The following is a 24,532-nucleotide window of genomic DNA, read 5'->3' on the forward strand; positions in this document are numbered from 1 at the left end:
AAATGGTCTGTACTAGAAGGAATATTTCCTATTGTCTGTACAGGAAGAGACAAGTACTTGAAAGGACACAACGTGGCTCATCATCTATTCACAGACAGCATCGTTTAAATAGACCAATCCAGGTCATCTTGAAAATATGAGCCTATGGACTGGACTATAGAAAGCTAAGTTACACAAAGAGAAGTGATCACATGTTAGGGAAGTCTAAGGGCTGATGCAATCCATGATTCATTTCTCCATCCCTCAGGAAACCAGACTGTAGACGGAAATATTAAGGTATTTCTGTTATTTCTCCCTTTTTTTATTTTAGAACTGTTTTGCTTATTTGTGTGCCATTTTATTTTTACCTTTTTTATGTTTATTGTAAGCACTGTATATTTTTTTATTAAAGCTTAAATTCTTTAATAAGTTTGACCTTGTATGCTCTAAAAGAACCAATAGCCCTTCAGAGAGCGGGTAACCCATTGTTTGTCTAACAGTAACATAATTTGGGGACCCATCTTCACATATTTTGGATAAGTGGTGGGCAGCAAGTTAAGAAACCTGGATAGACTGAATGTGTCAATGTGTGATTTATGCTCAGTTTATAGCCTTAAACAGAGGTTAAGCGCTGGATTAGGTGGATTAGGTGAGGGGCGTAACGAATGGAAGCGGAGGCAGAGATGGTGAAGTTCACATTCGTTTTTATTTTTTAAGTGGAACCTCAGGACCACGGTCCGGGGGGCTCCGAAGGGGGCGTGACTAGTAAGCCCTGGGTACCCGTAGTAAAGCCCCTCAGACAGGGCCAGAATGGAATACCCGGAGGACACAGGTGCTACCTCCAGTTAGACCCCAAACACGAGGCAGCTGTCCCAGCGGGACCAAAAGGGATAACAGTAGTTACAGCAGAGTCCGTAATGAGCTGGGTCCTGGATCCGGGTAGATGGTAAGGAGTTGGTTCCAGTGACCTTCACACAGTCCTCAGATACGGATAGCTGTTAGCGGATCGGGATGGCTTAGGCCCAGATGGTTGCAGATATAACCAGGAAGCAAAGGATACTGATATGCTGTGGACACAGAGAGCATTAGACAATGCACAGAGACTGCAGATGCAGTGCAGACAGGTTAGCATGAGAACCGGATGTAGCAATGATAGATACTCATTGCTCCGGCATGCTCCCTATGGAGGAGAGGCCAGAAATAGCAGCCAGTGCGCTGCCATTGGTTAATTGCACTTTTCGAATAATGCACGCCACTCCTTTAAGAAGGCAAGAGAGCGGGAGGGCGTGCCCTAATAGCCTTAGCTACAGATCTCCACACAGGATGCCAGGAGGTGGAGGCAAGAGGGAGGCCAGAATGCTGAGCAGCAGCATGAGATCCAGAGGAGGCCGGCTGCTGCCTATGTGAGGCTCGAGGTGAGTGCCCAGAACGGAGAGCAGCGGCAGGCCTGGACGCAGCGCCAGGACGGGGACCAGGTGTAACAGTGGCAGACATGGGTGCCGCGCCAGGACAGGGATCGGGTGTAACAAGAGGAAATAAATTAAACCTGTGTAGGTGCACTCCACTGTCACGTGCCGAGCAGTGTGTACGGGACACCTACCATGTGTAAATCACACCTGCAAATATCCTGGAAATCATTTTACATTGGAATACAAATTTTAGAAAAAGGAAATTGTCCCTAAATGATGATGATTTTTTCATCCAAATATTTTGAGGATTTTGAAAATGATATTTACAACAATCTAATAGTAGCAAAAAGATTAGAAGTTTTTAGATTTTTTTTCTTTGCGGTCTTATATGACTGTATCCAACCCTTTTCAAGCTCTTTAGTGCAAAAATAGTCTTAGTAATGTCATAGTGACCTCATCTTATATTGCTATGGGTAAATGGATTTTAGCTGTTTATAAATGTGGATGGTAGCTGTTCATTACTGCTGGGCTGTCGTACAATATCCATGATGTTTTTTCAGTGTTATATGACTTTCTCTCCTTATCTCAATCACTGAGCAGTGAGCTGTGACATACTCTCACTATGTTTCATATTCATTACCAACATTTCTGCTACATTCCCTGCCTCAGCTTTTGTGCTGGCTATGAAATTCCTTACTGATTGATTGGCTGCCTAATACCATGTGATGTGACAACTTCAATTCATTATGGGGAAGTCTGCACAGCCTCACTTACTGTCATGTGAGCCTTCACTGGCTCATGCAATCTTTTTTTTGTGAGAAATGGCAGTGGGCAATTTCATGTCATTCATGCAAATCTAATCCCAAATTGTTTGAATTTGCCGGGTCCAGCAAATTTCATAAAATTAAAAACAAATCAGATTTAAATCAATCCCATAATCTCTAACAAAACCCCTTTCAATCTATATATAATCACAATAATAATGACCACCATGTACAAAATAATCAGTGGCTTTATGCAGTTCACTACGTAGAGCTCATTGAGTACTATGTGCGACAGGAAAGAAGACAGAAGTGGTTAGAAACAGCTTCTGTCTTCTCTCTCCATACATTTTCCAGCTTGAGTAAAAGACCATAGATAAAAAAAATTGAAGTATTATATTTATTTTTAACGCATATAACAAAACATAACCTCCAATTTATAGAACAGTGGCCAATCGTATCATGACATCATAAATTTCTTTACTTACGGGTCACCTTGATGATGATGGAGGAATTAGACATCCCATAAATATTACTAGCCACACAAGTGAACTGTCCTTCATCACTGAGAGCTACTTTGTTAAAGGTGAGAAATCCTTGGATAGCGGTATACTTAGTATTATTTGAACCAGGCGTTATCCAGGACAGTGAAGCTTCCGGAAGGCTTTTTGCAGTGCAGACTACAGTTGAAGTGCTGTCTTCCATGATGTATACCATGTGCTTCTCACCTATACTACAACCTGTGATTACATGAAGAAAAATGCATGTGCAATTGGTAAGTTTCTACATTTTTGCTATTTCTTATTCTTTTTGACCGGTTGCTATCTAATTCAAATAACTTATGTAGGTGAAAATAGTAGATTAGTATAAAGTCTCGAATACAGCAAAAGGTCGGGAACCTTTAGGCTGTGTGCACACGCTGCGGATTTTGCTGCGGTTCCGCAGCGGTTTTGGCCGCTGCGGTGTACAGTACAATGATTCCCTATGGGAATCAAAAACCGCAGTGCAGACGGTGCGGAATTTTCCGTGCGGATTATCTGCGGTTTTCAATCCGCAGAAAGAATTGACATGTCAATTCTTTCTGCGGATTCTCCTGCGGTTTGCCATCTCCTCCATTGAGGAGATGAAAAACCGCAGGGCAAAACCGCAGAGCAATCCACAGGTAAAACCGCAGGTCTTTTGACCTGCAGTTTCACCTGCGGATTGTACAAAATCCGCGCGGATGAATCCGCACCTTTTCCGCAGCGTGTGCACACAGCCTTATAATCAAATTATTCTACCTTTAGGTTACCTTATACTGTAAAAGAAGCGTTACTTTAAACCAGTGTAAAAACTGTAGCACCCCAACCATCACCATTTATATCACTCATGTCTTCTTATGGGAAAACATGCATTTTCACCTCCTTAGTATAGGACCTAGGAGCTACTGTTACCTTTGCAGTCCCTATAGCTATAAGACCAGCTTTAACATAGCCAACATACCGCTACATGGAATTATAAATAACATGACCAAAAATAAAATCTACCAAGAAGTTGTGCAAAGAGCCAAGATTTTGAGACTCAAAACAATTTTTACCATTGAAAAAAAATAAACACGGACCATAGCACAAAACTCAATTTTCAATAACTCAACATTTTACACGTTACCAAATAAAGTTTAAGGTCTCTAAAACTTCCAATGCTAAACATGATTTTATAAAACAGACATACAATCGCTGTTAAAAAGATATTAATCATGCTAAAAATACAAAGCAAAGCAAAAATTAAACCCTATAACACAAAAAGTATCTCCAATGCAAAAGTGATCTGTAGCACATTTGAAAACAGAAAAACAATCCATATAAAAAAAAAAAATGCAAAATCCAAAAGTAATCCATATAAAAAAGTAGGTATAAAGGGGGTTGGCACAAGGTATTACAGGAGATGCTTGTAAACAATGCCAGATCAAAAAAGTAATTTGCAGCACAAAAAAAATTATCTAAACACAAAACTTAACTACAACACAAAATAATCTAAATCACAAAAATAGTCTAAATACAAAACTAATATTCAGCCCCCAAAAAACAAAATACACACTGAATCTATAGCTAAAAAAAATCTATAACACAAAAATAATCAAAAACAATTAATTTAATTGGAAGCGCAAATATAATATAATACACAAAACTACAGATTAAATATAATTGTAAAATACAAAACTATCCTACAGCACAAATCATTAAAATTACAAAATTAGTCTGTATAATAATCTAAATCACAAAATAATTTAAATCCCAAAACTAAACTACAATACAAAATGAATCAGCACAAAAGCAATTTAAAATGCAAAACTACTCTAAATCACAAAAAAAGTGTATAGCATAAAACAAATCTGCAGCGAAACCAAAACCTAAAAAACTGTACAATACAAAACAAATCTTCAGCACAAAATAATTGAACACTTTAAATGAATCTACAACACAAAAAAGTAAATCAGAAAGCTAATCTAAATCACAAAACTAACTAAATACAAAATTCTACAGCACAATCATAAACTAAATTACAAATTCAATTTACAATAAAAAAGACATCTAAAAATACAGATTAAGCTTGATTTACAATACAAAATGAATCTGCAGTATGTAAATAATCTAAAACGCAAAAAGAATCTCAATCATAAAAGTTACCAGAGCATAAAAATAATCTAAATGTATAACTATTCTAAAAATCAAAAAAAATTCTAAAAGACAAAATTTATCCACAGGGCAAAAATTGTCTAACACAAAAATAATCTAAATCACAAAACTAATTTATAGCACAAATTATTATATTTAGAAAACTAATCTACAACACAAAAAAATCTAATACGCAAAATTAAATATCAAAAATAACTTAACAAAAAACTAATTTACAGCACAAAAATGTCTAAAGCAAAAAACTAATTTGCATCTGAAAAAAATTATAAAGCAAAATAATACATCCAAAAATCTAATCTTTAGCACAAAATTAAGCTGCAGAAAACTACAGCACAATAATAATTCTAAAATTCAAAACTTCATAAAAATTAACAATAGCATAAAACTAAACTACAACACAAACACAATCCAATACACCAAACTAATCTGCTTGAGAAAAATAGTTGAAAACAAAAGTATAATTTAAAGTGCTAAACCAATCCAAAGAAAAAACGAAACTAAAATACTAAACTAATCTTGAGCACAAAGATAATATCTAATATATAAAGCTCAATGTGTGTGTATATGTTTGTATGTGTGTATGTCCGGGATTGGCACCTGCACCGTCGCAGCTACAGCCACAAAATTTTGCACAGTCACATGTCTGGACCCCGAGAGCATCATAGGCTATGTTGTGAGGTGAAATTTTAACCCCGCTCGTTCCAATTCACCAAACAATTTTGCCTATTATTCTTATCATTTCTATGGTGTTATCGTGCTTCTGTAAAGCTGGAAATAACACAAGTTATTACCGTGCCAACACAGACCACCCTCTCACACAGAATGCAGGGGGAGCCCAGTATCACACAGGATAGGATTAGATAAACGGCTCAGCAGTCAGTATCACACAGGATAGGATTAGAGAAACGGCTCAGCAGTCAGTATCACACAGGAGAGGATTAGACACTTGGCCCAGCAGTCGGTATCACACAGGATAGGATTAGATACACAGCTCAGCAGTCAGTATCACACAGGATAGGATTAGATACACAGCTCAGTACACAGTATCACACAGAATAGTATTAGATAGACGGCTCAGCAGACAGTATCACACAGAATATGCCTCCAGTTTCCAGTTCAAACAGAATAGGATTAGATACACTGCTGAGAAGTCAGTAACTGTTACGCGGGGCTTAGGTCAAAGAAGGCTGAAATACCCGGGGCCCCTGCGGAGTCCCTCCAACTAGAGAAAACCCTGTCTGACCCTCAACTCAGGGTTTTTGCTAATGGTGCAAATGCCTGAGCCTCCAACCTTTCCTTATCTCCTGCTCAGCCCTATGCTGAACCCTCCACCCTCCACCTAGTGAGTCGTCAAACCACCAAAGCCCACACAGTAATGACAGACAGGGAGAACTTAAACCGCACCGCGCCGCATACACATAGGACAATACCGTAATGTGAACAGGGCAAAATAAAACACAAATATAGGAAGGCGAAAAGGTAACAACGGATCATACGCCACCAGCTACGAATTTCTCTCTCCAACACCTCTTCTCCAGACCGGAACCACTTGGCATAGAACACAAGCTATAATCGGCGACGCCCATATGCCAGCACGACTATTTAAAGACCGTGGGCGTGACCAAACATCCCACCTGATTTCCAGCTAGATTAACCCCCAATAACCTGAGTAAAATCAGACCGGCGCCACGGAGGCTATAGTGGCGAAGATGGAGCTACCGCTGCCTGCCAGACGCTGTGGTGTGAATAGCGTCCGACATGACAGTAACACACATGATAGGAGTAGGTACATGGCTCAGCAGTCAGTATCACACAGGATAGAGTAAAGGTACTGTCACACTTAGCGATGTACCAGCGATCACGACCAGCGATATGACACGGTCAGGATCGCTGGTACATCGCTAAGTGGTCGCTAGTGAGCTGCCACACAGGCAGATCTCGGACGGGGGTCGCTACTTACCTGTCACACTAGGCAATCCTGCGTCCACCCGCCCGCGTCCACGCTCGTCGCTCGTCTCTCCACAGGAAGTGCCGCAGGAAGCTGACGACGAGAAGCGGTCCTGAACGTTCTCGCGCGATCAGCGATAACCAGCGGGGGAGCGGGTCGTAGGTAAGTATCAGACACAGCGATATCGCTAGCAATATCGCTATAACGTCACAAGTTATAGAGATATTGCTAGCGATATCACTTAGTGTGACAGTACCTTTAGATACACGGCTCAGCAGTCAGTATCACACAGGATAGGATTAGATACACGGCTGAGCAGTCAGTAACACACAATAGGATTAGATACACAGCTCAGCAGAAAGTATCACACAGGAGATGATTAGGTACACAGCTCAGGAGACATTATCACACAGGATAGGGTTAGATACACAGCTCAGAAACAGGATGTTCCAAGGGAGAGGACATTTTCATTCCAAGAATTCCACTCATTCCATCTGATTTGTTTTTTGATTTTAAACGCCTCCAGTTTCCAGTTCAAACAGAATAGGATTAGATACATGGTTCAGCAGTCAGTATCACACAGGATAGGATTAGATACACGGCTGAGCAGTCAGTAACACACATGATAGGATTAGGTACATGGCTCAGCAGTCAGTATCACACAGGATAGGGTTAGATACACGGCTCAGCAGATGGTATCACACAGGACAGGATTAGATACACTGCTCAGCAGTCAGTATCACACAGGATAGGATTAGATACACGGCTGAGCAGTCAGTAACACACAATAGGATTAGATACACAGCTCAGCAGAAAGTATCACACAGGAGAGGATTAGGTACACAGCTCAGCAGACATTATCACACAGGATAGGGTTAGATACACAGCTCAGAAACAGGATGTTCCAAGGGAGAGGACATTTTCATTCCAAGAATTCCACTCATTCCATCTGATTTGTTTTTTGATTTTAAACGCCTCCAGTTTCCAGTTCAAACAGAATAGGATTAGATACATGGTTCAGCAGTCAGTATCACACAGGATAGGATTAGATACATGGCTGAGCAGTCAGTAACACACATGATAGGATTAGGTACATGGCTCAGCAGTCAGTATCACACAGGATAGGGTTAGATACACAGCTCAGCAGATGGTATCACACAGGACAGGATTAGATACACTGCTCAGCAGTCAGTATCACACAGGATAGGATTAGATACACGGCTGAGCAGTCAGTAACACACAATAGGATTAGATACACAGCTCAGCAGAAAGTATCACACAGGAGAGGATTAGGTACACAGCTCAGCAGACATTATCACACAGGATAGGTTTAGATACACAGCTCAGAAACAGGATGTGCCAAAGGAGAGGACATTTTCATTCCAAGAATTCCACTCATTCCATCTGATTTGTTTTTTGATTTTAAACGCCTCCAGTTTCCAGTTCAACTGCTATTTGCAATGTCCATTAACAATGTTCAGGGACAGTCCTTGAAAGTAATAGGGATCGATTTGCAATCTCCATGCTTTTCTCATGGTCAACTTTACGTGGTCTGTTCAAGAGTTGTAACTGCCAAAAATCTGTTCATCTTTGCACCAAAAGGAAAAACCAAAAATGTTGTTTATCAAAAGGCTCTTGAATGAGTAGAAAATAAAATACTATCAATACTTGGGTAATCGTTTAGTTAATTTGCGTTGCAAATCTGTAGTGTTGAATATATGATGTGAAATGTTTTTATGTGCAATATAATCATTATAATTTGGTATAACTAACCACAGTTGGTTACTATGCCCAGTACAGTTACATTCTGCGGTAGAGCAGGGAGTATCGATCTGTCTGCACTGCTACCTGGCTGCTATGGGCCCCTGAGAGGGGGGCCTGATGCCAGCAGTGGGCCCCCCGCCCGTTATCGCAGGTTCAGCTGTATCGGCATCAAGCCGATACAGCTGACCGCATTGATGAGAGAAGGAGCGAGAGCTCCTTCTCCCATTCTCCCATCATCCCCCTCTCGGCATCTGATGATGCAGATACTGACAGCAGGCGCGATGACATCACTGCCCGGCCCCTGCTGTCAGGAGATGAGTGGGATCTCAGAGCAGCGCAGGAGCCAGGAGGAAGAGATGTGAGTATTGGATTTATTTATTTTTATGGGGGTGCTTTGTATTACATTCTGCCTATAGGGGGCTGCCGTACAATACACTCTGCCTAAGGGGGTGCTGCCTTACATTACACTCTGCCTATGGGAGTGCTGCCTTACCTTACAGTCTGCCTATGGGGGGCTGCCTTGCATTACAGTCTGCCTATGGGGGGTGCTGCCTTACATTACAGTCTACCTATGGGGGGCTGCCTTATGTTACATTCTGCCTATGGGGGGCTGCCTTACATTATATACTGCCTATGGAGGGTGGCGGGTGCTGCCTTATATTACAGTCTGCCTATGGGGGGTGCTGACTTACATTACAGTTTGTCTATGGGGGGCTGCATTATATTACAGTCTGCCTATGGGGGGCTGCCTTACATTACAATCTGCATATAGTGGGTGCTGCCTTACATTAAACTCTGCCTAAGGGGGTGCTGCCTTACATTACAGTCTGCCTATGGGGGGCTGTGCTGCCTTACATTACAGTCTGCCTATGGGGGTGCTGCCTTACATTACAGTCTGCCTAAGGGGATGCTGCCTTACATTACAGTTTGCCTATGGGGGGCTGTGCTGCCTTACATAACAGTTTGCCTATGGGGTGCTGCATTATATTACAGTCTGTCCGGGTGTGCATAATGTTATCGTCTGCCTATAGGGGACTGTCTTATATTAGAGTCTGCCTGGGGGTGCATTATATTACAGTCTGCCTATGAGGGGGTGCATTATATTACAGTCTGCCTATGGGGGTGCTACCTTACATTATATTTTGCCTATGGGGGCTGCATTATATTACAGTCTGCCTATGGGGGGCTGCCTTATATTAGAGTCTGCCTATATGAGGCTACATTATATTACAGTCTGCCTATGATGGGGCTGTGTTATATTACAGTCTGCCTATGGGGTTGCATTATATTACAGTCTACCTATGGGGGGCTGCCTTACATTACATTCTGCTTATGGGGGGCTGCATTATACTATAGAGTCTGCCTATGGGGGCTGCATTATACTGTAGAGTCTGCCTATGGGGGCTGCATTATACTATATAGAGTCTGCCTATGGAGGCTGCATTATACTATATTGAGAACTATCTGGTGCATTATACTATATGGAGACTATGTAGAGGGCCATCATACAGTGTGGAGATTACAGTGAAGGGGCCATCATACAGTGTTGGAGCCATCAAACAGTTTGTGGGATACTAAGGGATCAGTATATATACAGTGAGGGTGCACCATACCGTGTATAGAGAAGCTGTACAGGAGGGAGAGTTGGGACATTATTAAATGTAAAGTGGGCACTTATTGTTATAGGTAGTGTTGAGCGATACCGTTCGATACCCAAAAATATCGTATCGGATGGTATCGCCCGATACGAAAAAAATATCGGGTATCGCCGATTCCGATACCGGAAGTCCCATTCAAGTCAATGGGACTTCCGGTATCGGAATTTAAAAAAGCCCTTTATTTCCTTGTTGGCTAATTCTACGTAATTGAAAACAAATAAGAGTCATGAAGAATGTATTGTGGGAGGTGGAGGAGACATTAAAGGCATAGAGGTTTATTCAAATCACATGGCATAGCATTAATTCCAATTTTTTTTTTCAAGACGTTCGGAGTTAAAAAGATATTGACTATGTTAACTTTTTTATATTTTGTCAGATATGTATGTTTCACAACTTCCATGCTCTTCACCTTCTTTTGTACTTCTTCCACACTTTCTCCTACATGATCTGCAGCAGTAGCATTTTTTTCATCAACTTTTTCTTCACCTTATTCATCTTCTTTTTCACCTTCTTCCCATTTTTTTTTTCCATTCTTCATATTCTTCTTATTCAGCTATTATTAATTTTCATATGCTATTTCTTCATCTTCTTCCTATTCTTCTTCTTTTTCTTCATTTTCTTATGGTGACAGGCATTCCTGTAGTACTTATCTATAAAAGTTATAAGATTACACCTTACGTTCTGCCTGTCACAAAAGATTTACAACAGGATTTGTCCGCGTTCAGTTTGGCCTGCAGCAGCAGGCATTTTCCAGGGGCACCACGAGGAGAAACGGACTCACCATTTACTGCTTAGTCTTCTTCTGCTTTTAATTTTGATTTCTTCTACGCTGATTTTTAGTCTTATGCTTAATGTTCTTCTGCTTTCTGTTCTTCTGCTTTTGCTTCTTCTGCTTCTTGTTCTTCTGTCTTTTGTTCTGTATCTTGGTGGTTGTCTTCATGTTCTTTGTCCTCTTGGTCTTATTATTTAGGGTCATATTTCTGGTCTTCTTTGGTGTGGTCTTCAGGGTCGTCGTCATCAGGGTCGTCGTCATGGAGATCAATAAGGATTACCAAAGACAATTTCAAAAAGCTTGATCTTGGAAATGTAGCAGAAGGTACAAGAAGGCTGAGAAACTGGCAAGAACCAGCTGACAGTACTGGAACCCGTAGTGGCAGCAGAAGGAACAATAGCCAATGGCACTACTGAGGAACAGCTGACAGTGCTGGACCCCGGTTACTATGCAGGAGGTACCTGTGCTAGAAACCACTACCAAGGACCAACTGACGTTGCTGGACCTCGGATACCGAGATGGAGGCACCTAGGCCAAAGGCTCTGGCGAGAACCAGCAGACAGTGCTGGAACCCAGATGGGTAGCAGAAGGAACAAGAGCCAATGGCACTACCGAGGACCAACTGACGGTGCTGGACCACGGTTACTAAGCAGAAGGTACCTGTGCTAAAAAGCACTACCAAGGACCAGCTGACGGTGCTGGACCTCGGATACCGAGATGGAGGCACCTAGGCCAAAGGCTCTGGCGAGAACCAGCAGACAGTGCTGGAACCCGGATGGGTAGCAGAAGGAACAAGAGCCAATGGCACTACCCCCACACATTGGGGGATCAGCTCACGTAACAGAACACCAGGAACACAGGAACACGTGTGGAATGCGTGGACGGCAACTGTGAGCAGGAACTGGCGGTGTTGGAGGTCAGGGGAAATACTAGAGACAGAGTGGAGACAGAGGCCAAATCAGAGAATGTTTAAATCTGAAGTAGTTACAATTTGGAGGCAGCAGCACTTTGCCCTCCACACGGCAGGAGATCAGCTGACGTTACCGACCCCCACTTTCACATGAACGAGTGTTTTTTTCTGTGTGGACAGCACTTCCGAGCACCAACTGCAGGACACTTTGCCATACACACAGCAGGGGATCAGCTGACGTTACCGAACCCCACTTACACATGAGCGAGTGTTTTGTCTGTGCGGACAGCACTTCTGAGCACCAACTGGCCGTGTCGGAGCCCAGGGAAAATCAGGTAGTAGGCCGAGGCCTACTTGGATCCAGGTGTAAATCTGAGGTTGTTTGACTGTGGAGGGAGCAGGACACTTTGCCATACACACAGCATGGGATCAGCTGACGTTACCGAACCCCACTTACACATGAGCGAGTGTTTTGTCTGTGTGGACAGCACTTCTGAGCAACAACAGGCGTTGCTGTAGCCCAGGAAATAAAGTTCAGGTCATAGAAATATGAACACAACAGGAGACCTGGATCCTGTTGCCAGCCAATTATTTATTCTGGAAGAGGACTGGCAAATTCAGGTGAGATCCAGGCCTTGTTCATTTTCAGAAAAGTAAGCCGGTCAACATTATCGGCGGATAGTCGCATGCGACGGTCTGTTACCACACCACCTGCAGCACTAAAGACACGTTCTGATAATACACTGGCAGCAGGGCAAGCCAGCACCTCCAATGCATACTGGCTAAGCTCTGGCCATGTATCCAGCTTAGAGACCCAATACTTGAACGGGGAAGAGCCATCTGGGAGTACACTAACAGGGCAAGACAAGTAGTCTGTCACCATCTGACGGAAACGTTGCCTCCTGCTGACTGGAGCCGTCTGTGATGGTGTAGCCGTTTGTGGCGGTCCCACAAAACTTTTCCACATTTGGGCCATACTGGCCTTGCCTTGTCCTGCGGCACTGCCTCTGCTACCTCTTTGTGCAGAGCTTCCTCCACTGCCTCTACCCACATGGCTGCTTTGAAAAGCACTACCAGCAACACTTGCAGGGGGAATGGAGAACATGATGGCCTGCACAAGTGTTTCTTGGTACTCCCGCATTTTTCGCTCCCGGTTCAACTGTGGTATGAGGCTTTGTAAGTTGTCCCGGTAGTGAGGATCTAGGAGGGTGTACACCCAATAATCAGCCATGTGGAGAATGTTGGCGATGCGGCGGTCATTTAACAAGCACTGCAGCATGAAATCAACCATGTGCTGCAGACTGCCAACTGGACCGGAAACGCTGTCCCCAGCTTGAGGCAGCATCTCTACCTGCTCAGCATCACCCCACCGTCGCTGTACACACTGACTACTAGAGCCTTGTGTACCTCCCTCCTCTGGAGAGATGTGTTCCTCCTCCTCCATTCACTCCTCGTCATCCTCCTCAATAAGTGTCCCCTGCCTGGGCCTTTGTGTGGAAGCACGTTGCGCAGACTTGCCAGAAGCAGATGGCATTTCTGACTCCTCATCCTCGACCTCTTCAAAAACCTCCTCACTTAGTGCTTGTAAGGTTTTTTGAAGCAGACAGATGAGGGGGACAGTCATGCTGATTAGTGCATCATCTGCACTGGCCATCCGCATGGAGTCATCGAAGGCACGCAAAACTTGGCAGCTGTCCCTCATAGTGGCCCACTCAGTGGTGGTGAAGTGTGACTGGCGCACAGTGCGACTTGTTTGCGCCTGATGCAGCTGGTACTCCATTACTGCTGCCTGCTGCTCACACAACCGCTCCAACATATGTAACATTGAATTCCACCTGGTGGGGAGGTCACATATGATGCGATGTTCTGGCAGGCGGAATCGGCGTTGCAGAGATTCAATGCGCGATCTTGCCATGCTGGAACGCCGCAAGTGAGCACACTCTAGACGAACCTTGTGCAGCAGTGCATCAAGATCCGGATAGTCCCTCAGAAAGCTCTGCACGACCAAATTGAGCACGTGTGCCAGACATGGTATGTGAGTGAGGTTGCCTAGGCCCAGAGCTGCCACTAGATTTCGGCCATTGTCACTCACTACCAAACCTGGCTGGAGATTCGCTGGCACAAACCACACATCGCTCTCCTGCTTGATGGCATTCCAGAGCTCCTGTGCTGTGTGGCTCCGATTCCCCAAAGAAATTAAGTTAAGGACGGCCTGTTGACGTTTGGCCACACCTGTGCTCATATCTGGCCTAACAGGCTCACGCAGTGCTGATTCCAAGGAACTAGAGTAGGAGGAGGACTCAATATGTACATACTGCATTCTTGCAATCCTTGGAGTTGGCAGAATACGTACAGAGCCACTCTCCAGATCTGTACCCGGCTCCAAAACATTGACCCAATGGGCAGTGAGGGAAAGGTATCGTCCCTGTCCATGGCTACTGGTCCACGCATCGGTGGTCAGGTGGACCTTGCTACTGAGGGCGTTTAGTAGCGCATTTTTAATTTTTCCCTCCACATGCTTTTGCAGGGCAGGGACGGCTTGCCTGCTGAAATAAAAGCGGCTGGGCACATTGTATTGTGGAACTGCCAATGACAAAGTTCCGGAAGGTGTCAGTCTCCACCAGCCTGAATGACAGCATCTCAAGGGCCAGTAGTTTGGCAATGCCGGCATTCAGAGCCAGTGCTCGGGGATGGTTTGCCGAGTATGGCCGCTTTTTCTCCCATGCCTGTGCTACCGATTGCTGGTGAGTGGCCTGGGAGTGTGCTGATGACTGAGAACGTGGTTCAGTGGGTGGAATTTCACTGGGTCTCTGGACAACAGTGGCAGTGGTTCTTCCATGGTGTTCCAGTGAGGAAGCCGAACAAGCTGTGTGTGAGCTGGAGGAAGAGGCCCCAACACGAGCTGAAGAGGTGGTAGGTGCTCCTGAAGGTTGGCCTACATCTTCAGTGTGTCTGTGTAACTCCACCTCGTGCTTGGTATGCACATGTTTCCACATATTTGTGGTATTGAGGTTGCTCACATTTTTCCCTCGTTTAACTTTCTGATGACACAGCTTGCATTTGACAAAACAAATGTCATCTGCAACTGTGTCAAAAAAAGACCACGCACTGCAAGTCCTGGGAGCGCCCGTTTTGTGTTTTGGAAGAGGATTGCTCCTCACGGGTGCCAAAGTAGAGGCTACAGGCAACCAAGTCTGCCCCCGCCCTCTCCCTCCTCTTTTGGCCATTCAGGGAATGTCTTCCTCAGAGCTGCTCCCACCACCTTCCTGTGGCTGACGCTATGATGGGTCAAGGACCTCATCATCTCCACTCCCCTCTTCAAGCACCGGCTGGTCCTGGGTTGTCTCGCCAGCACCGTACGCACCAGAAATTGGCAACTGAGTCTCATCATCATCAGATGAGCACTGAGGTGTGCTGACAATAGGCACTGGCCCAGCCGCCTCTTCAGATTCAGAGGGACAAAGCAGTTGCGCATCACTGCATACTCCCTCTTCTTCACACTCTAGAATACTGCTTGGCTGGCCACCTCTTTCCAAGCCAACAGATTCTGAGAACAGAAGTAAAGATTGAGATGGCTCCTGTCCAGGGCTCTCAGACTGCCTGGGCATTTTGGCAGGTGGTGAAGAGACAGATGGTTGCTCTTCAGTGCTCTGGCCTTGGGAGGATGCGGAAGTCATTGAAGTGGATGCGTTAGCTGCCATCCATCCGACAACGGCTTCAATTTGTTCGTCACGCAGCAGTGGGGTACGGCGAGGTCCTACAAAGCTGCGCATGAAGGACTGTTGCCTGGTAAAAGTGGGGGATGCCGGGTCACTGGTGGCCGCAGCAGACACCGAATCCCCACGTCCTCTCCCTGCTGAATCCCCCCGTCCTCTCCCTGCTGAAACTCCACGGCCACGACCACGTGCCTTACTCCCTGCCTTCTTCATCTTGGTAGACTGATAAAGATAGGCAGAAAAGTAAAAAAGGGGTGGCTTAGTGTTCTTATTCCTGAACACCTGCTAACCAGTATAAGAAACACTAGTTTGGCTAAGAGTGTGTGTACTACACTTTAATATGATCTAATGTGGCCGACACAACTGTAAAGTGGAGTGTTTGGTGAATTTTATTTCCTTTTTTTTTGGGGGGGGGGGAAAGAAAAGGATGTGACCAAAGTTTGAAAGCTATAGTATCACAAAGTTTTAGGAGCGATTACAATGCAGGAAGCTAACCTACAATGCAATTGATGAGGCTCCAAAAAATAGGGTGATACTAGTCTGGCTGGCCCTGAAGGGCACAAGCCAGCAAAAAGACTCCTCTATCTAATCCTATATAGTGTTTGCAACCAACCAATGACAATGGATGCGGATGGAAGCACACTAATATAGGAACAAAAATCTGGATAAATTAGCTGCAAAAAAAGGACTATGTATGAGGCAGTGAGGCACGCTGAGTGGACTACAGCTAGCGGTGGCTGTAGAACACACTGCAACGTGAGCTGCACTCACACACAGAGAGACCTATCAGACAGCCAAAAACAGTGCCGAGAAATGGGCTATAGCACTGAAAGGCTGCTGAAAGGCTCCGCTGTCCACTCCTTTAGTGTTTGCAACCAACGTATATGGATACGTATGGAAGCACACTATACAGGAGAAAAAAAAAGCAGCAATAAAAGAAAAATGTGTATGAGGCAGAGACACGCTGGGCGGCCTACAAGCAGACATGCCTGCAGGACACACTACACAGCGTGGGTCTGCACTCACACAGCCCTTGCAGACAGCTATTAAAACATCACTGCTGGGCTACAAAAATGCTACAGTGGTGGATTATGTAGCCTGGTTAGAGCAATAGATATGTTTGATGATCGCTATTTCTAACTGTCCCTCACAGTCTTCAACAGCAGCCTGTCCCTAACTGAATTCACAGCAGAGTGACCAGAAATGGCGGCTGCAGCGGTTTTTATAGTGCATCATGACATCATTTCAGCAGCCAATCACAGCTATGCCAGTAGTTGTAGTTAACATGCTTACATGCCTAACAGGATGTGCCCACACTTCTGAGGATCCCCATTGGCTGAATCAAATCGAGCGGGCTCCTAGCATTATGGGAACTTCCGATTCCGGTATTCGATATGAAAAAAGTATCGGAACTAAGTATCGGAATTCCGACACAGCGAATATCGGCCGATACCCAGTAACTCAGGTTACTGTGACAAAGAGGCACACATAGGACATTATTAGATTCTAGGGGACAAAATATGGTCACTGATTCTAAGGGCACTTGCACCCGGCCTTAGTATTTTCTAGAGGGTTGCTTTAGAATGTAAAGGGCACACAGAACCATACAGCAGATGCAGTAATAGGAACACATATGGCAGCAGCAGCTTAGCATTAGGGTATCAGCAGGATAAGGGATTTGTGCAGGTTGGGGATACATGATGATGGGGCTGGAATATGAGAAGTGAAATGTGTCTTTCTTGTAATCTCTGTAGCCAAGTCCTGGAGGAGTTGTCATGTCGGTCTGGGCCAGATGGAAAAGACGTGAAAGGGGAACAATTCCATCAGAAAGAACGTCAGCGGTAAGTCACCAACTATAACTGTGCAGTAATCACTCATATGCTTTGTAGGACTGGTATTTATCACTGACCATATGGTGGTAATATCCATGTTGGTCTTTTTACAGAAATTATTTTCAGTAACAGCGCAGTCATCTCCTACATCCACTTTTAGGGTGCGTCACCGAGTTGTAATCAAGGTTACATGGTTAGGAGTCCACTCAGAAGTTTCGCCCCCCCTGAACCAAAACCCTAGCTACACCTCTGACTTTAGTGCATAATATCAGACACAAAGCTAGCTCACTACATAGCAATAATCTATAACATAAAAACACCAACGTAACCTATAAAAGAAAATTAATGTGCAGCACAATTTAATACACTAACATAATTTGAAACATAAAACCATATGGAACTTTTTTATGGACTTTGTGCGCTGCCGAACAAAAGACACAATTCCAGTTATAATAAAGGATTATTGTTTTATTCCCAACGCGTTTCGAAGTAATAGTTACTTCTTCCTCAGGGGATGACAGACATTCCCTGATGTCTGTCATCCCCTGAGGAAGAAGTAACTAATACTTCGAAACACGTTGGGAATAAAACAATAATCCTTCATTATAACTGGAATTGTGTCTATTGTTTGGCAGCGCACAAAGTCCATAAAAAAAGTTCCATATGGTTTTATATATCGGTGGTCACTGGTTTGGCCCTTGGACGTGCAGCAGCTGATCATTTACATGCTTTACCTTTCCTGCAAGGGGTGAGTGGAAACTATATATTTATATGTATTTTATTATTGGATAAGACCCTATTTGCGCTCCTCTCGTTCCTACAGCATAAATCATCATAATTTGAAACATAAAACAACCTGAAACACAAAAACAATTGATTGCGAATATAATAATCTATAATACAGCACAAAAATAATCTAGAATGCAAAATGAATCAGAACAGAAATAATCTGCAACACTTACACAATGGAAAAGTCAAATTTAATTTACAACACAAAAAATCTGCAACTCAAAAATAGCCAAGTAGTTAATGAAGCAGTTTACATTTGAGAATTTGTAAATGTTATTATCATATTAAGTGTCTCTTTTTAATGTAGGATAAAACTAAAGTAAATACCAAAAATAAAACATCTGCAGAACAAACATATTTTAGCATACAGAAATAATCTCCAGCACAAAAACTACAGCACATAAATACAGAGCAAATATAATCTACAACACAAAACTAATCAATCTCAAAAGTAATCTATAACATAAAAATAATGTACAGCACCAACTAGAGGTAGAAGCATCTAGTGCAATAATTTACATTTTTTATTTGTGTATAGGTATACCTACAATCTAAAAAGAGGGAAAGATTTTATTATACCTTCAGTCATTAAACATTTTATATTGGGTGTTCTTGGAGCATCTGAAACAAAAAAATACAGTTTATAAATATTTTTATACATATAGATGCATACAGTTAACATTAATGGTGGAAAGGGTAAAAAAAAAATTATATTCAGTATGTTTGGTTAAGAGGTTTCATGTGATTTTCTCCAGGATTCCAAACACATTTTTCTCCTCTCTGATATCTTGGTTGAATCATTCAATGATTTATCCTCTTGACCAGACATCAACACCCAAGGCGATCAGTAAAAGTAGACAAGTTATTGCATTTGTCATTTGCATATGTTTCACTTTGTCTTTCACTTAATAAGGAAAGTCCCAAATACATATTTTAACGGGATGAATGATAAAGTTATATACTACCTGAAAATGACATATTTAAATCAGGTTGGTTTTTTTTATCAGTCCATACATATAAAAAAAACTAAAACAGTTCAATTTGTGCACTGTTAAAAAAAACACAATGTAGTTTGACTTTTCTTCCTGCAGCTCATTATCTGCTTTACTGTATAGGGGATAAAGTCAGAGGAGTCATGTCTTTTTTTAATTACAGAGTAAAGCTGCTTTCACACATCCGGCTTTTTTAATCCGGCACCATGCGGCGAAATTTGGAACAACCGGATCCGGTACCGGATCCGGTTTTGTCCCATAGAGTTGTATTGTCGCCGCACCATGCCGGATGGGTATGCGGCGCATCCGGTTTTTGCCGGATACGGCAAAAAGTAGCCGTCCGGCGTCTGCGAAAAACGTTCGCTGCAACGTTTTTTGACAGCGCCGGACCGTTTTTTCTCAGAGCGCATGCGCGGAGACGCGGAGACTCGCACTGCTCTTTTAAATGTGGGCGCCAACCTATCCGGCCACACAGGCATCCGGTGTCTCTGGCATATCCCGGATCCGCCCCTACGGCTTTTCGCCGCACGGCGCCGGGGACACAAAGCCGGATGTGTGAAAGCAGCCTAAGTCAGTAGAGTCATCTTATGTCATTACAAGGCAAGGTCAGCACATTCATCTATAGAGTGTGGGGTCATCAGAGCAGAGTTGTACTGTATATTGCTACTAGAGGATGGAGTCAGCAGAGCCATTTATTATAATTAGATGTTGGGACCAGAACTCATGTATTATTACTAGGAGGTGGAGTCAGCAGTATCATGTATTAATTTTAGAGGGTGGACTAAGCAGAGTCACCTTTTATTATTATTATTATTATTATTATTATTATTATTAGAAGGTGGAGTCAGAAGAGTCATCTATTATATTAAGGTTTGGGGTAATCAGAGTCATCTATTACTATTTGACACGCTGGTACGTGTGGACCCACTGTACCACAGACCGGGCCTACCTTGGAGGGTCATAACTAAGCAGCTACCTAGTATTTACTAGAGCCTCTAATGGTTAGGTTAGGCTTGAGCTGCAGGTAGCCACCAGGTACCACTCTAGGTCGGTCTCCAGTACCTCATCAGCTGACCCCAAGGGTCAGGGATGCAGATATCGATTCAGAGTCCCAGTACAGACTCTGATACAAACTCAAAATCCAAGGAACTGGATAACACACCATACGTATATAGGTACAGGTGGATTCAAGTTTAGATAAGGTAAAGGCAGGACAGATTCAGGATCAGGTTCAGACAGGAAGGCTACAGGGACCTAACAAGCATGAACTGGCAATGAACTAAAGTTGCTCAGGTGCCTCCCTACAGTGGAAAGTGGCTTAAATACTTAGTGCTTCCCATCTATTGGCTGGGGTCACATCTGGAGTGCAAGCGCCATCCCTTTACAAAGTGTAGTGTCAGGAGACCTGCGCTATGTGTACAGGCCCTGAGAAACAGGAGCCAGTGCAGAAAATGCAGCTGAGAGGCCGAGATGGTGAGCATGTTGGGGTTCCTACCGGGAGGAGTTAGAGATCCATGCAGGAATGCCAGCATTACACTATTAGAAGTGGAGTCAGCAGAGTCATCTATTATTATTGGAGGGTGGAGTCAGAAGAATCATCTATAATGGTAATTATGGATTGGGTTTCATAGAGATCTATTACTATTAGAAGGTAGAGTCAGCAGATTCATCTTTTATTATTAGAGGGTGGGTTCAGCAGAATATTCTATATTACTAGGGTATGGGTTCATCAGAGTAGAGTTGCATATTATTATTAGAGGGTAGAGTCAGCAGTGGTGTTTATTATAATTGGAAGATGGAGTAGAAATAGTCATCTAAACAGTCTAATGAAGCGGAGGTGTTACACTCTGTTCACTGTTTACATCCCGCTGCAAGAGCTGCCGGCAGTTGGTCTCCCACCGACCTATTATCAATGACCAATCCAAAGGATCGGTCATCAATATAATGTTAGTGGAAAACCTTTTAAGTTGAAATTAAATAATTCCAGATAATTAGTTATCCTTAGTTCTTTTCAATCTACTCACAGTGAACACTTATACGGATGTTTTTTTCAGAGCTTCCAAGGTTATTCTTTCCCTTACACAAGTATTTTCCTGCATCACTAGGATTAATATTGGTTAGATTGTAGATAAGCCATTGTCCATTACTTTCTTCTTTTTTCTCATTTTCCACTAGCCAAGTAATTTCAGCTGTAGGATTGCTGTCCACTGTGCAGTTTATCTGTGCACTGTCTCCTTCTTTGACTGTAAAACTATCTGTAACACCACCTAAAAGAAACAAAAAGACAAAGAAAGTCACAAATAGGAGAAAGACTAGCTTGGCCCGTGCATACTTTTTGCACATTGGTCGTCAGGGGCGCAGGCAATTTCAGAAAAAGCAAGCTGGTCAAATGTAAATGTATTTCATGAGCTGATGAACACAGACAGGTATTTATATATGTAGAGTGGTAATACAATAAATTGGTTTGATAAGTAGAGGCCGTTTTCCGGTTGAGGTGCCACCTGCAGGTCATTGTGTCTTTCTGCAGGTTTATGAAAATGAATGTTGAAACTGTATTTAGTGATAAAATCGTGAATGTGTGGTTTGTTTAGCTGTTTTCTTGCTGAAGGGAGCAAGTTTACCTTTCAAATGGTGTATCATGTGTGTGTGGGGTGAAGTGATCAGCGAAAAAGCAGTGCATGTTTACAAATGTGTTGGTAGTGTGCTTTGGGGTACTGTGGTGCCACCTGCAGGTCATTTTTCCTTACTGCAGGTTTATGAAAATTAATGTTTAAACTGTATTTTGTGATCAAATCTTGGATGTGTGGTTTGTTTGGCCATTTTTTTGCTGAAGGGGGCAAGTTTACCTTACAAATGGTGTATCATTTGTGTGTGTGGGTGCAGTATGAACGGAGATACAAAGGAATCACCAAAAAACAGTGTTTAGAAATAATAGAATAGATTGTGTAATTTTACTGTGCCTTCCCTGAGACAGGACTATGTTTTTATTATTGAATGTTTTCTTTTAGCTGTAGAAAAGCTGCTTTGTTTACTTTTGAGCGTTATTAAACCTAAAACTGTTTTGCACTAGAACAAAGTGCTTGCGTGTACCCATCACCGCTGCAAGAAAGCTTAAATGACTACAGTCCCCTTAAAAAACTAACATTTTTTCATGTAATTTCCAGTGACTGTCTCAAATTCAGTACTCTTCCATTTATATTCTGAAATAGTCATCCAGGACCTAGGCACCAGCTTCACCTTCATTGTAGGCACTAATGTTTGACATATATTCACCATAGACTATTAAGAACCCCTCCCCCCAAAAATGAAAGAAACCCTAGAAATAAGTCTTCTGGTCCATTATCAGCCCATTTGTCCCATAAAGAGAGGAGTTATTCTTCAATATTTGATCGTCTAGTAAACCAGTTCAACACTGTTTAATAAGATGGTTATTTACAAACTTCTAACAAAAATAATGACACCTTGATATGACTTTGTTTAAAAATGTCAAATTCTCACAAATTCTAGAGACATGATTGCAAAGCACTTAACAAGTTGCAATTCCCTTCAAAACCATTGATCGTCTACAATATAGATACAGTCATGGCCAAAAGTATTGACACCCCTGCAATTCTGTCAGATAATACTCAGTTTCTTCCTGAAAATGATTGCAAACACAAATTCTTTGGTATTATTATCTTCATTTAATTTGTCTTAAATGAAAAAACACAAAAAGAATTGTCCTAAAGCCAAATTGGATATAATTCCACACCAAACATAAAAAAGAGGGTGGACAAAAGTATTGGCACTGCTTGAAAAATCATGTGATGCTTCTCTAATTTGTGTAATTAACAGCACCTATAACTTACCTGTGGCACCTAACAGGTGTTGGCAATAACTAAATCACACTTGCAGCCAGTTGACATGGATTAAAGTTGACTCAACCTCTGTCCTGTGTCCTTGTGTGTACCACATTGAGCATGGAGAAAAGAAAGAAGACCAAAGAACTGTCTGAGGACTTGATAAACCAAATTGTGAGGAAGCATGAGCAATCTCAAGGCTACAAGTCCATCTCCAAAGACCTGAATGTTCCTGTGTCTACCGTGCGCAGTGTCATCAAGAAGTTTAAAGCCCATGGCACTGTGGCTAACCTCCCTAGATGTGGCAGGAAAAGAAAAATTGACAAGAGATTTCAACGCAAGATTGTGCGGATGTTGGATAAAGAACCTCCACTAACATCCAAACAAGTTCAAGCTGCCCTGCAGTCCGAGGGTACAACAGTGTCAACCCGTACTATCCGTCGGCATCTGAATGAAAAGGGACTGTATGGTAGGAGACCCAGGAAGACTCCACTTCTTACCCCGAGACATAAAAAAGCCAGGCTGGAGTTTGCCAAAACTTACCTGAAAAAGCCTAAAACATTTTGGATGAATGTTCTCTGGTCAGATGAGACAAAAGTAGTGCTTTTAGGGCAAAAGCATCAACATAGAGTTTACAGGAGAAAAAAGAGGCATTCAAAGAAAAGTACACGGTCCCTACAGTCAAACATGGCGGAGGTTCCCTGATGTTTTGGGGTTGCTTTGCTGCCTCTGGCACTGGACTGCTTGACCGTGTGCATGGCATTATGAAGTCAGAAGACTACCAACAAATTTTGCAGCATAATTTAGAGCCCAGTGTGAGAAAGCTGGGTCTACCTCAGAGGTCATGGATCTTCCAGCAGGACAATAACCCAAAACACACTTCAAAAAGCACTAGAAAATGGTTTGAGAGAATGCACTGGAGACTTCTAAGGTGGCCAGTAGTGTTGAGCATTCCGATACCGCAAGTATCGGGCATCGGCCGATACTTGCTGTATCGGAATTCCGATACCGACTTCCGATATTTTTTCAATATCGGAAGTCGGCATCGGAATCGGAAGTTCAAAGTTGATTGACAGCCGAAATGACGTCATCATGATGCGCGGTGTGTGCGCATCATGATGCGCCGTCATTTCGGGCCTTCCGGGGGTCTCTGCCGGCCTGCCGGGGGCTGTGCCGGCCTGCCGGGGGGCTATGTGGACTGCCCGGGGTCTGTACCGGCCTGCCGGTGGTCTGTGCACCCTGTGGGGGTCTGTACCGGCCTGCCGGGGGGCTGTGCCGGCCTGCCGGTGGTCTGTGCACCCTGTGGGGGTCTGTACCGGCCTGCCGGGGGGCTGTGCCGGCCTGCCGGTGGTCTGTGCACCCTGTGGGGGTCTGTGCCGGCCTGCCGGGGGGCTGTGCCGGCCTGCCGGGGGGCTGTGCTGATGTCCGGGGGTCTGTGCAAGCATCGTCCGATGGGACTACAAGTCCCATCTGGCGATGCCTGCTACC

General features: G+C 43.4%; 1 protein-coding gene across 1 annotated transcript in view; it reads right to left on the minus strand.

Annotated features, from left to right (window-relative positions):
* The window catches only part of LOC141085328 (sialic acid-binding Ig-like lectin 13), a 123,144-nt gene that overhangs the window by 35,503 nt on the left and 63,109 nt on the right, over positions 1–24,532 (minus strand). Inside the window, exons 6-8 of the mRNA XM_073570614.1 lie at positions 21,230–21,472; positions 18,793–18,834; positions 2,638–2,889 (exon numbers count right to left, since the gene is read on the minus strand). Of these exons, the coding sequence (XP_073426715.1) occupies positions 2,638–2,889; positions 18,793–18,834; positions 21,230–21,472 (537 nt within the window). The remainder of the gene's footprint in view (positions 1–2,637; positions 2,890–18,792; positions 18,835–21,229; positions 21,473–24,532) is intronic.

The sequence above is a fragment of the Dendrobates tinctorius genome, unplaced genomic scaffold (assembly GCF_039654945.1).
Source record: "Dendrobates tinctorius isolate UK_male_01 unplaced genomic scaffold, ASM3965494v1 ptg000028l, whole genome shotgun sequence".
Classification (NCBI taxonomy): domain Eukaryota; kingdom Metazoa; phylum Chordata; class Amphibia; order Anura; family Dendrobatidae; genus Dendrobates; species Dendrobates tinctorius.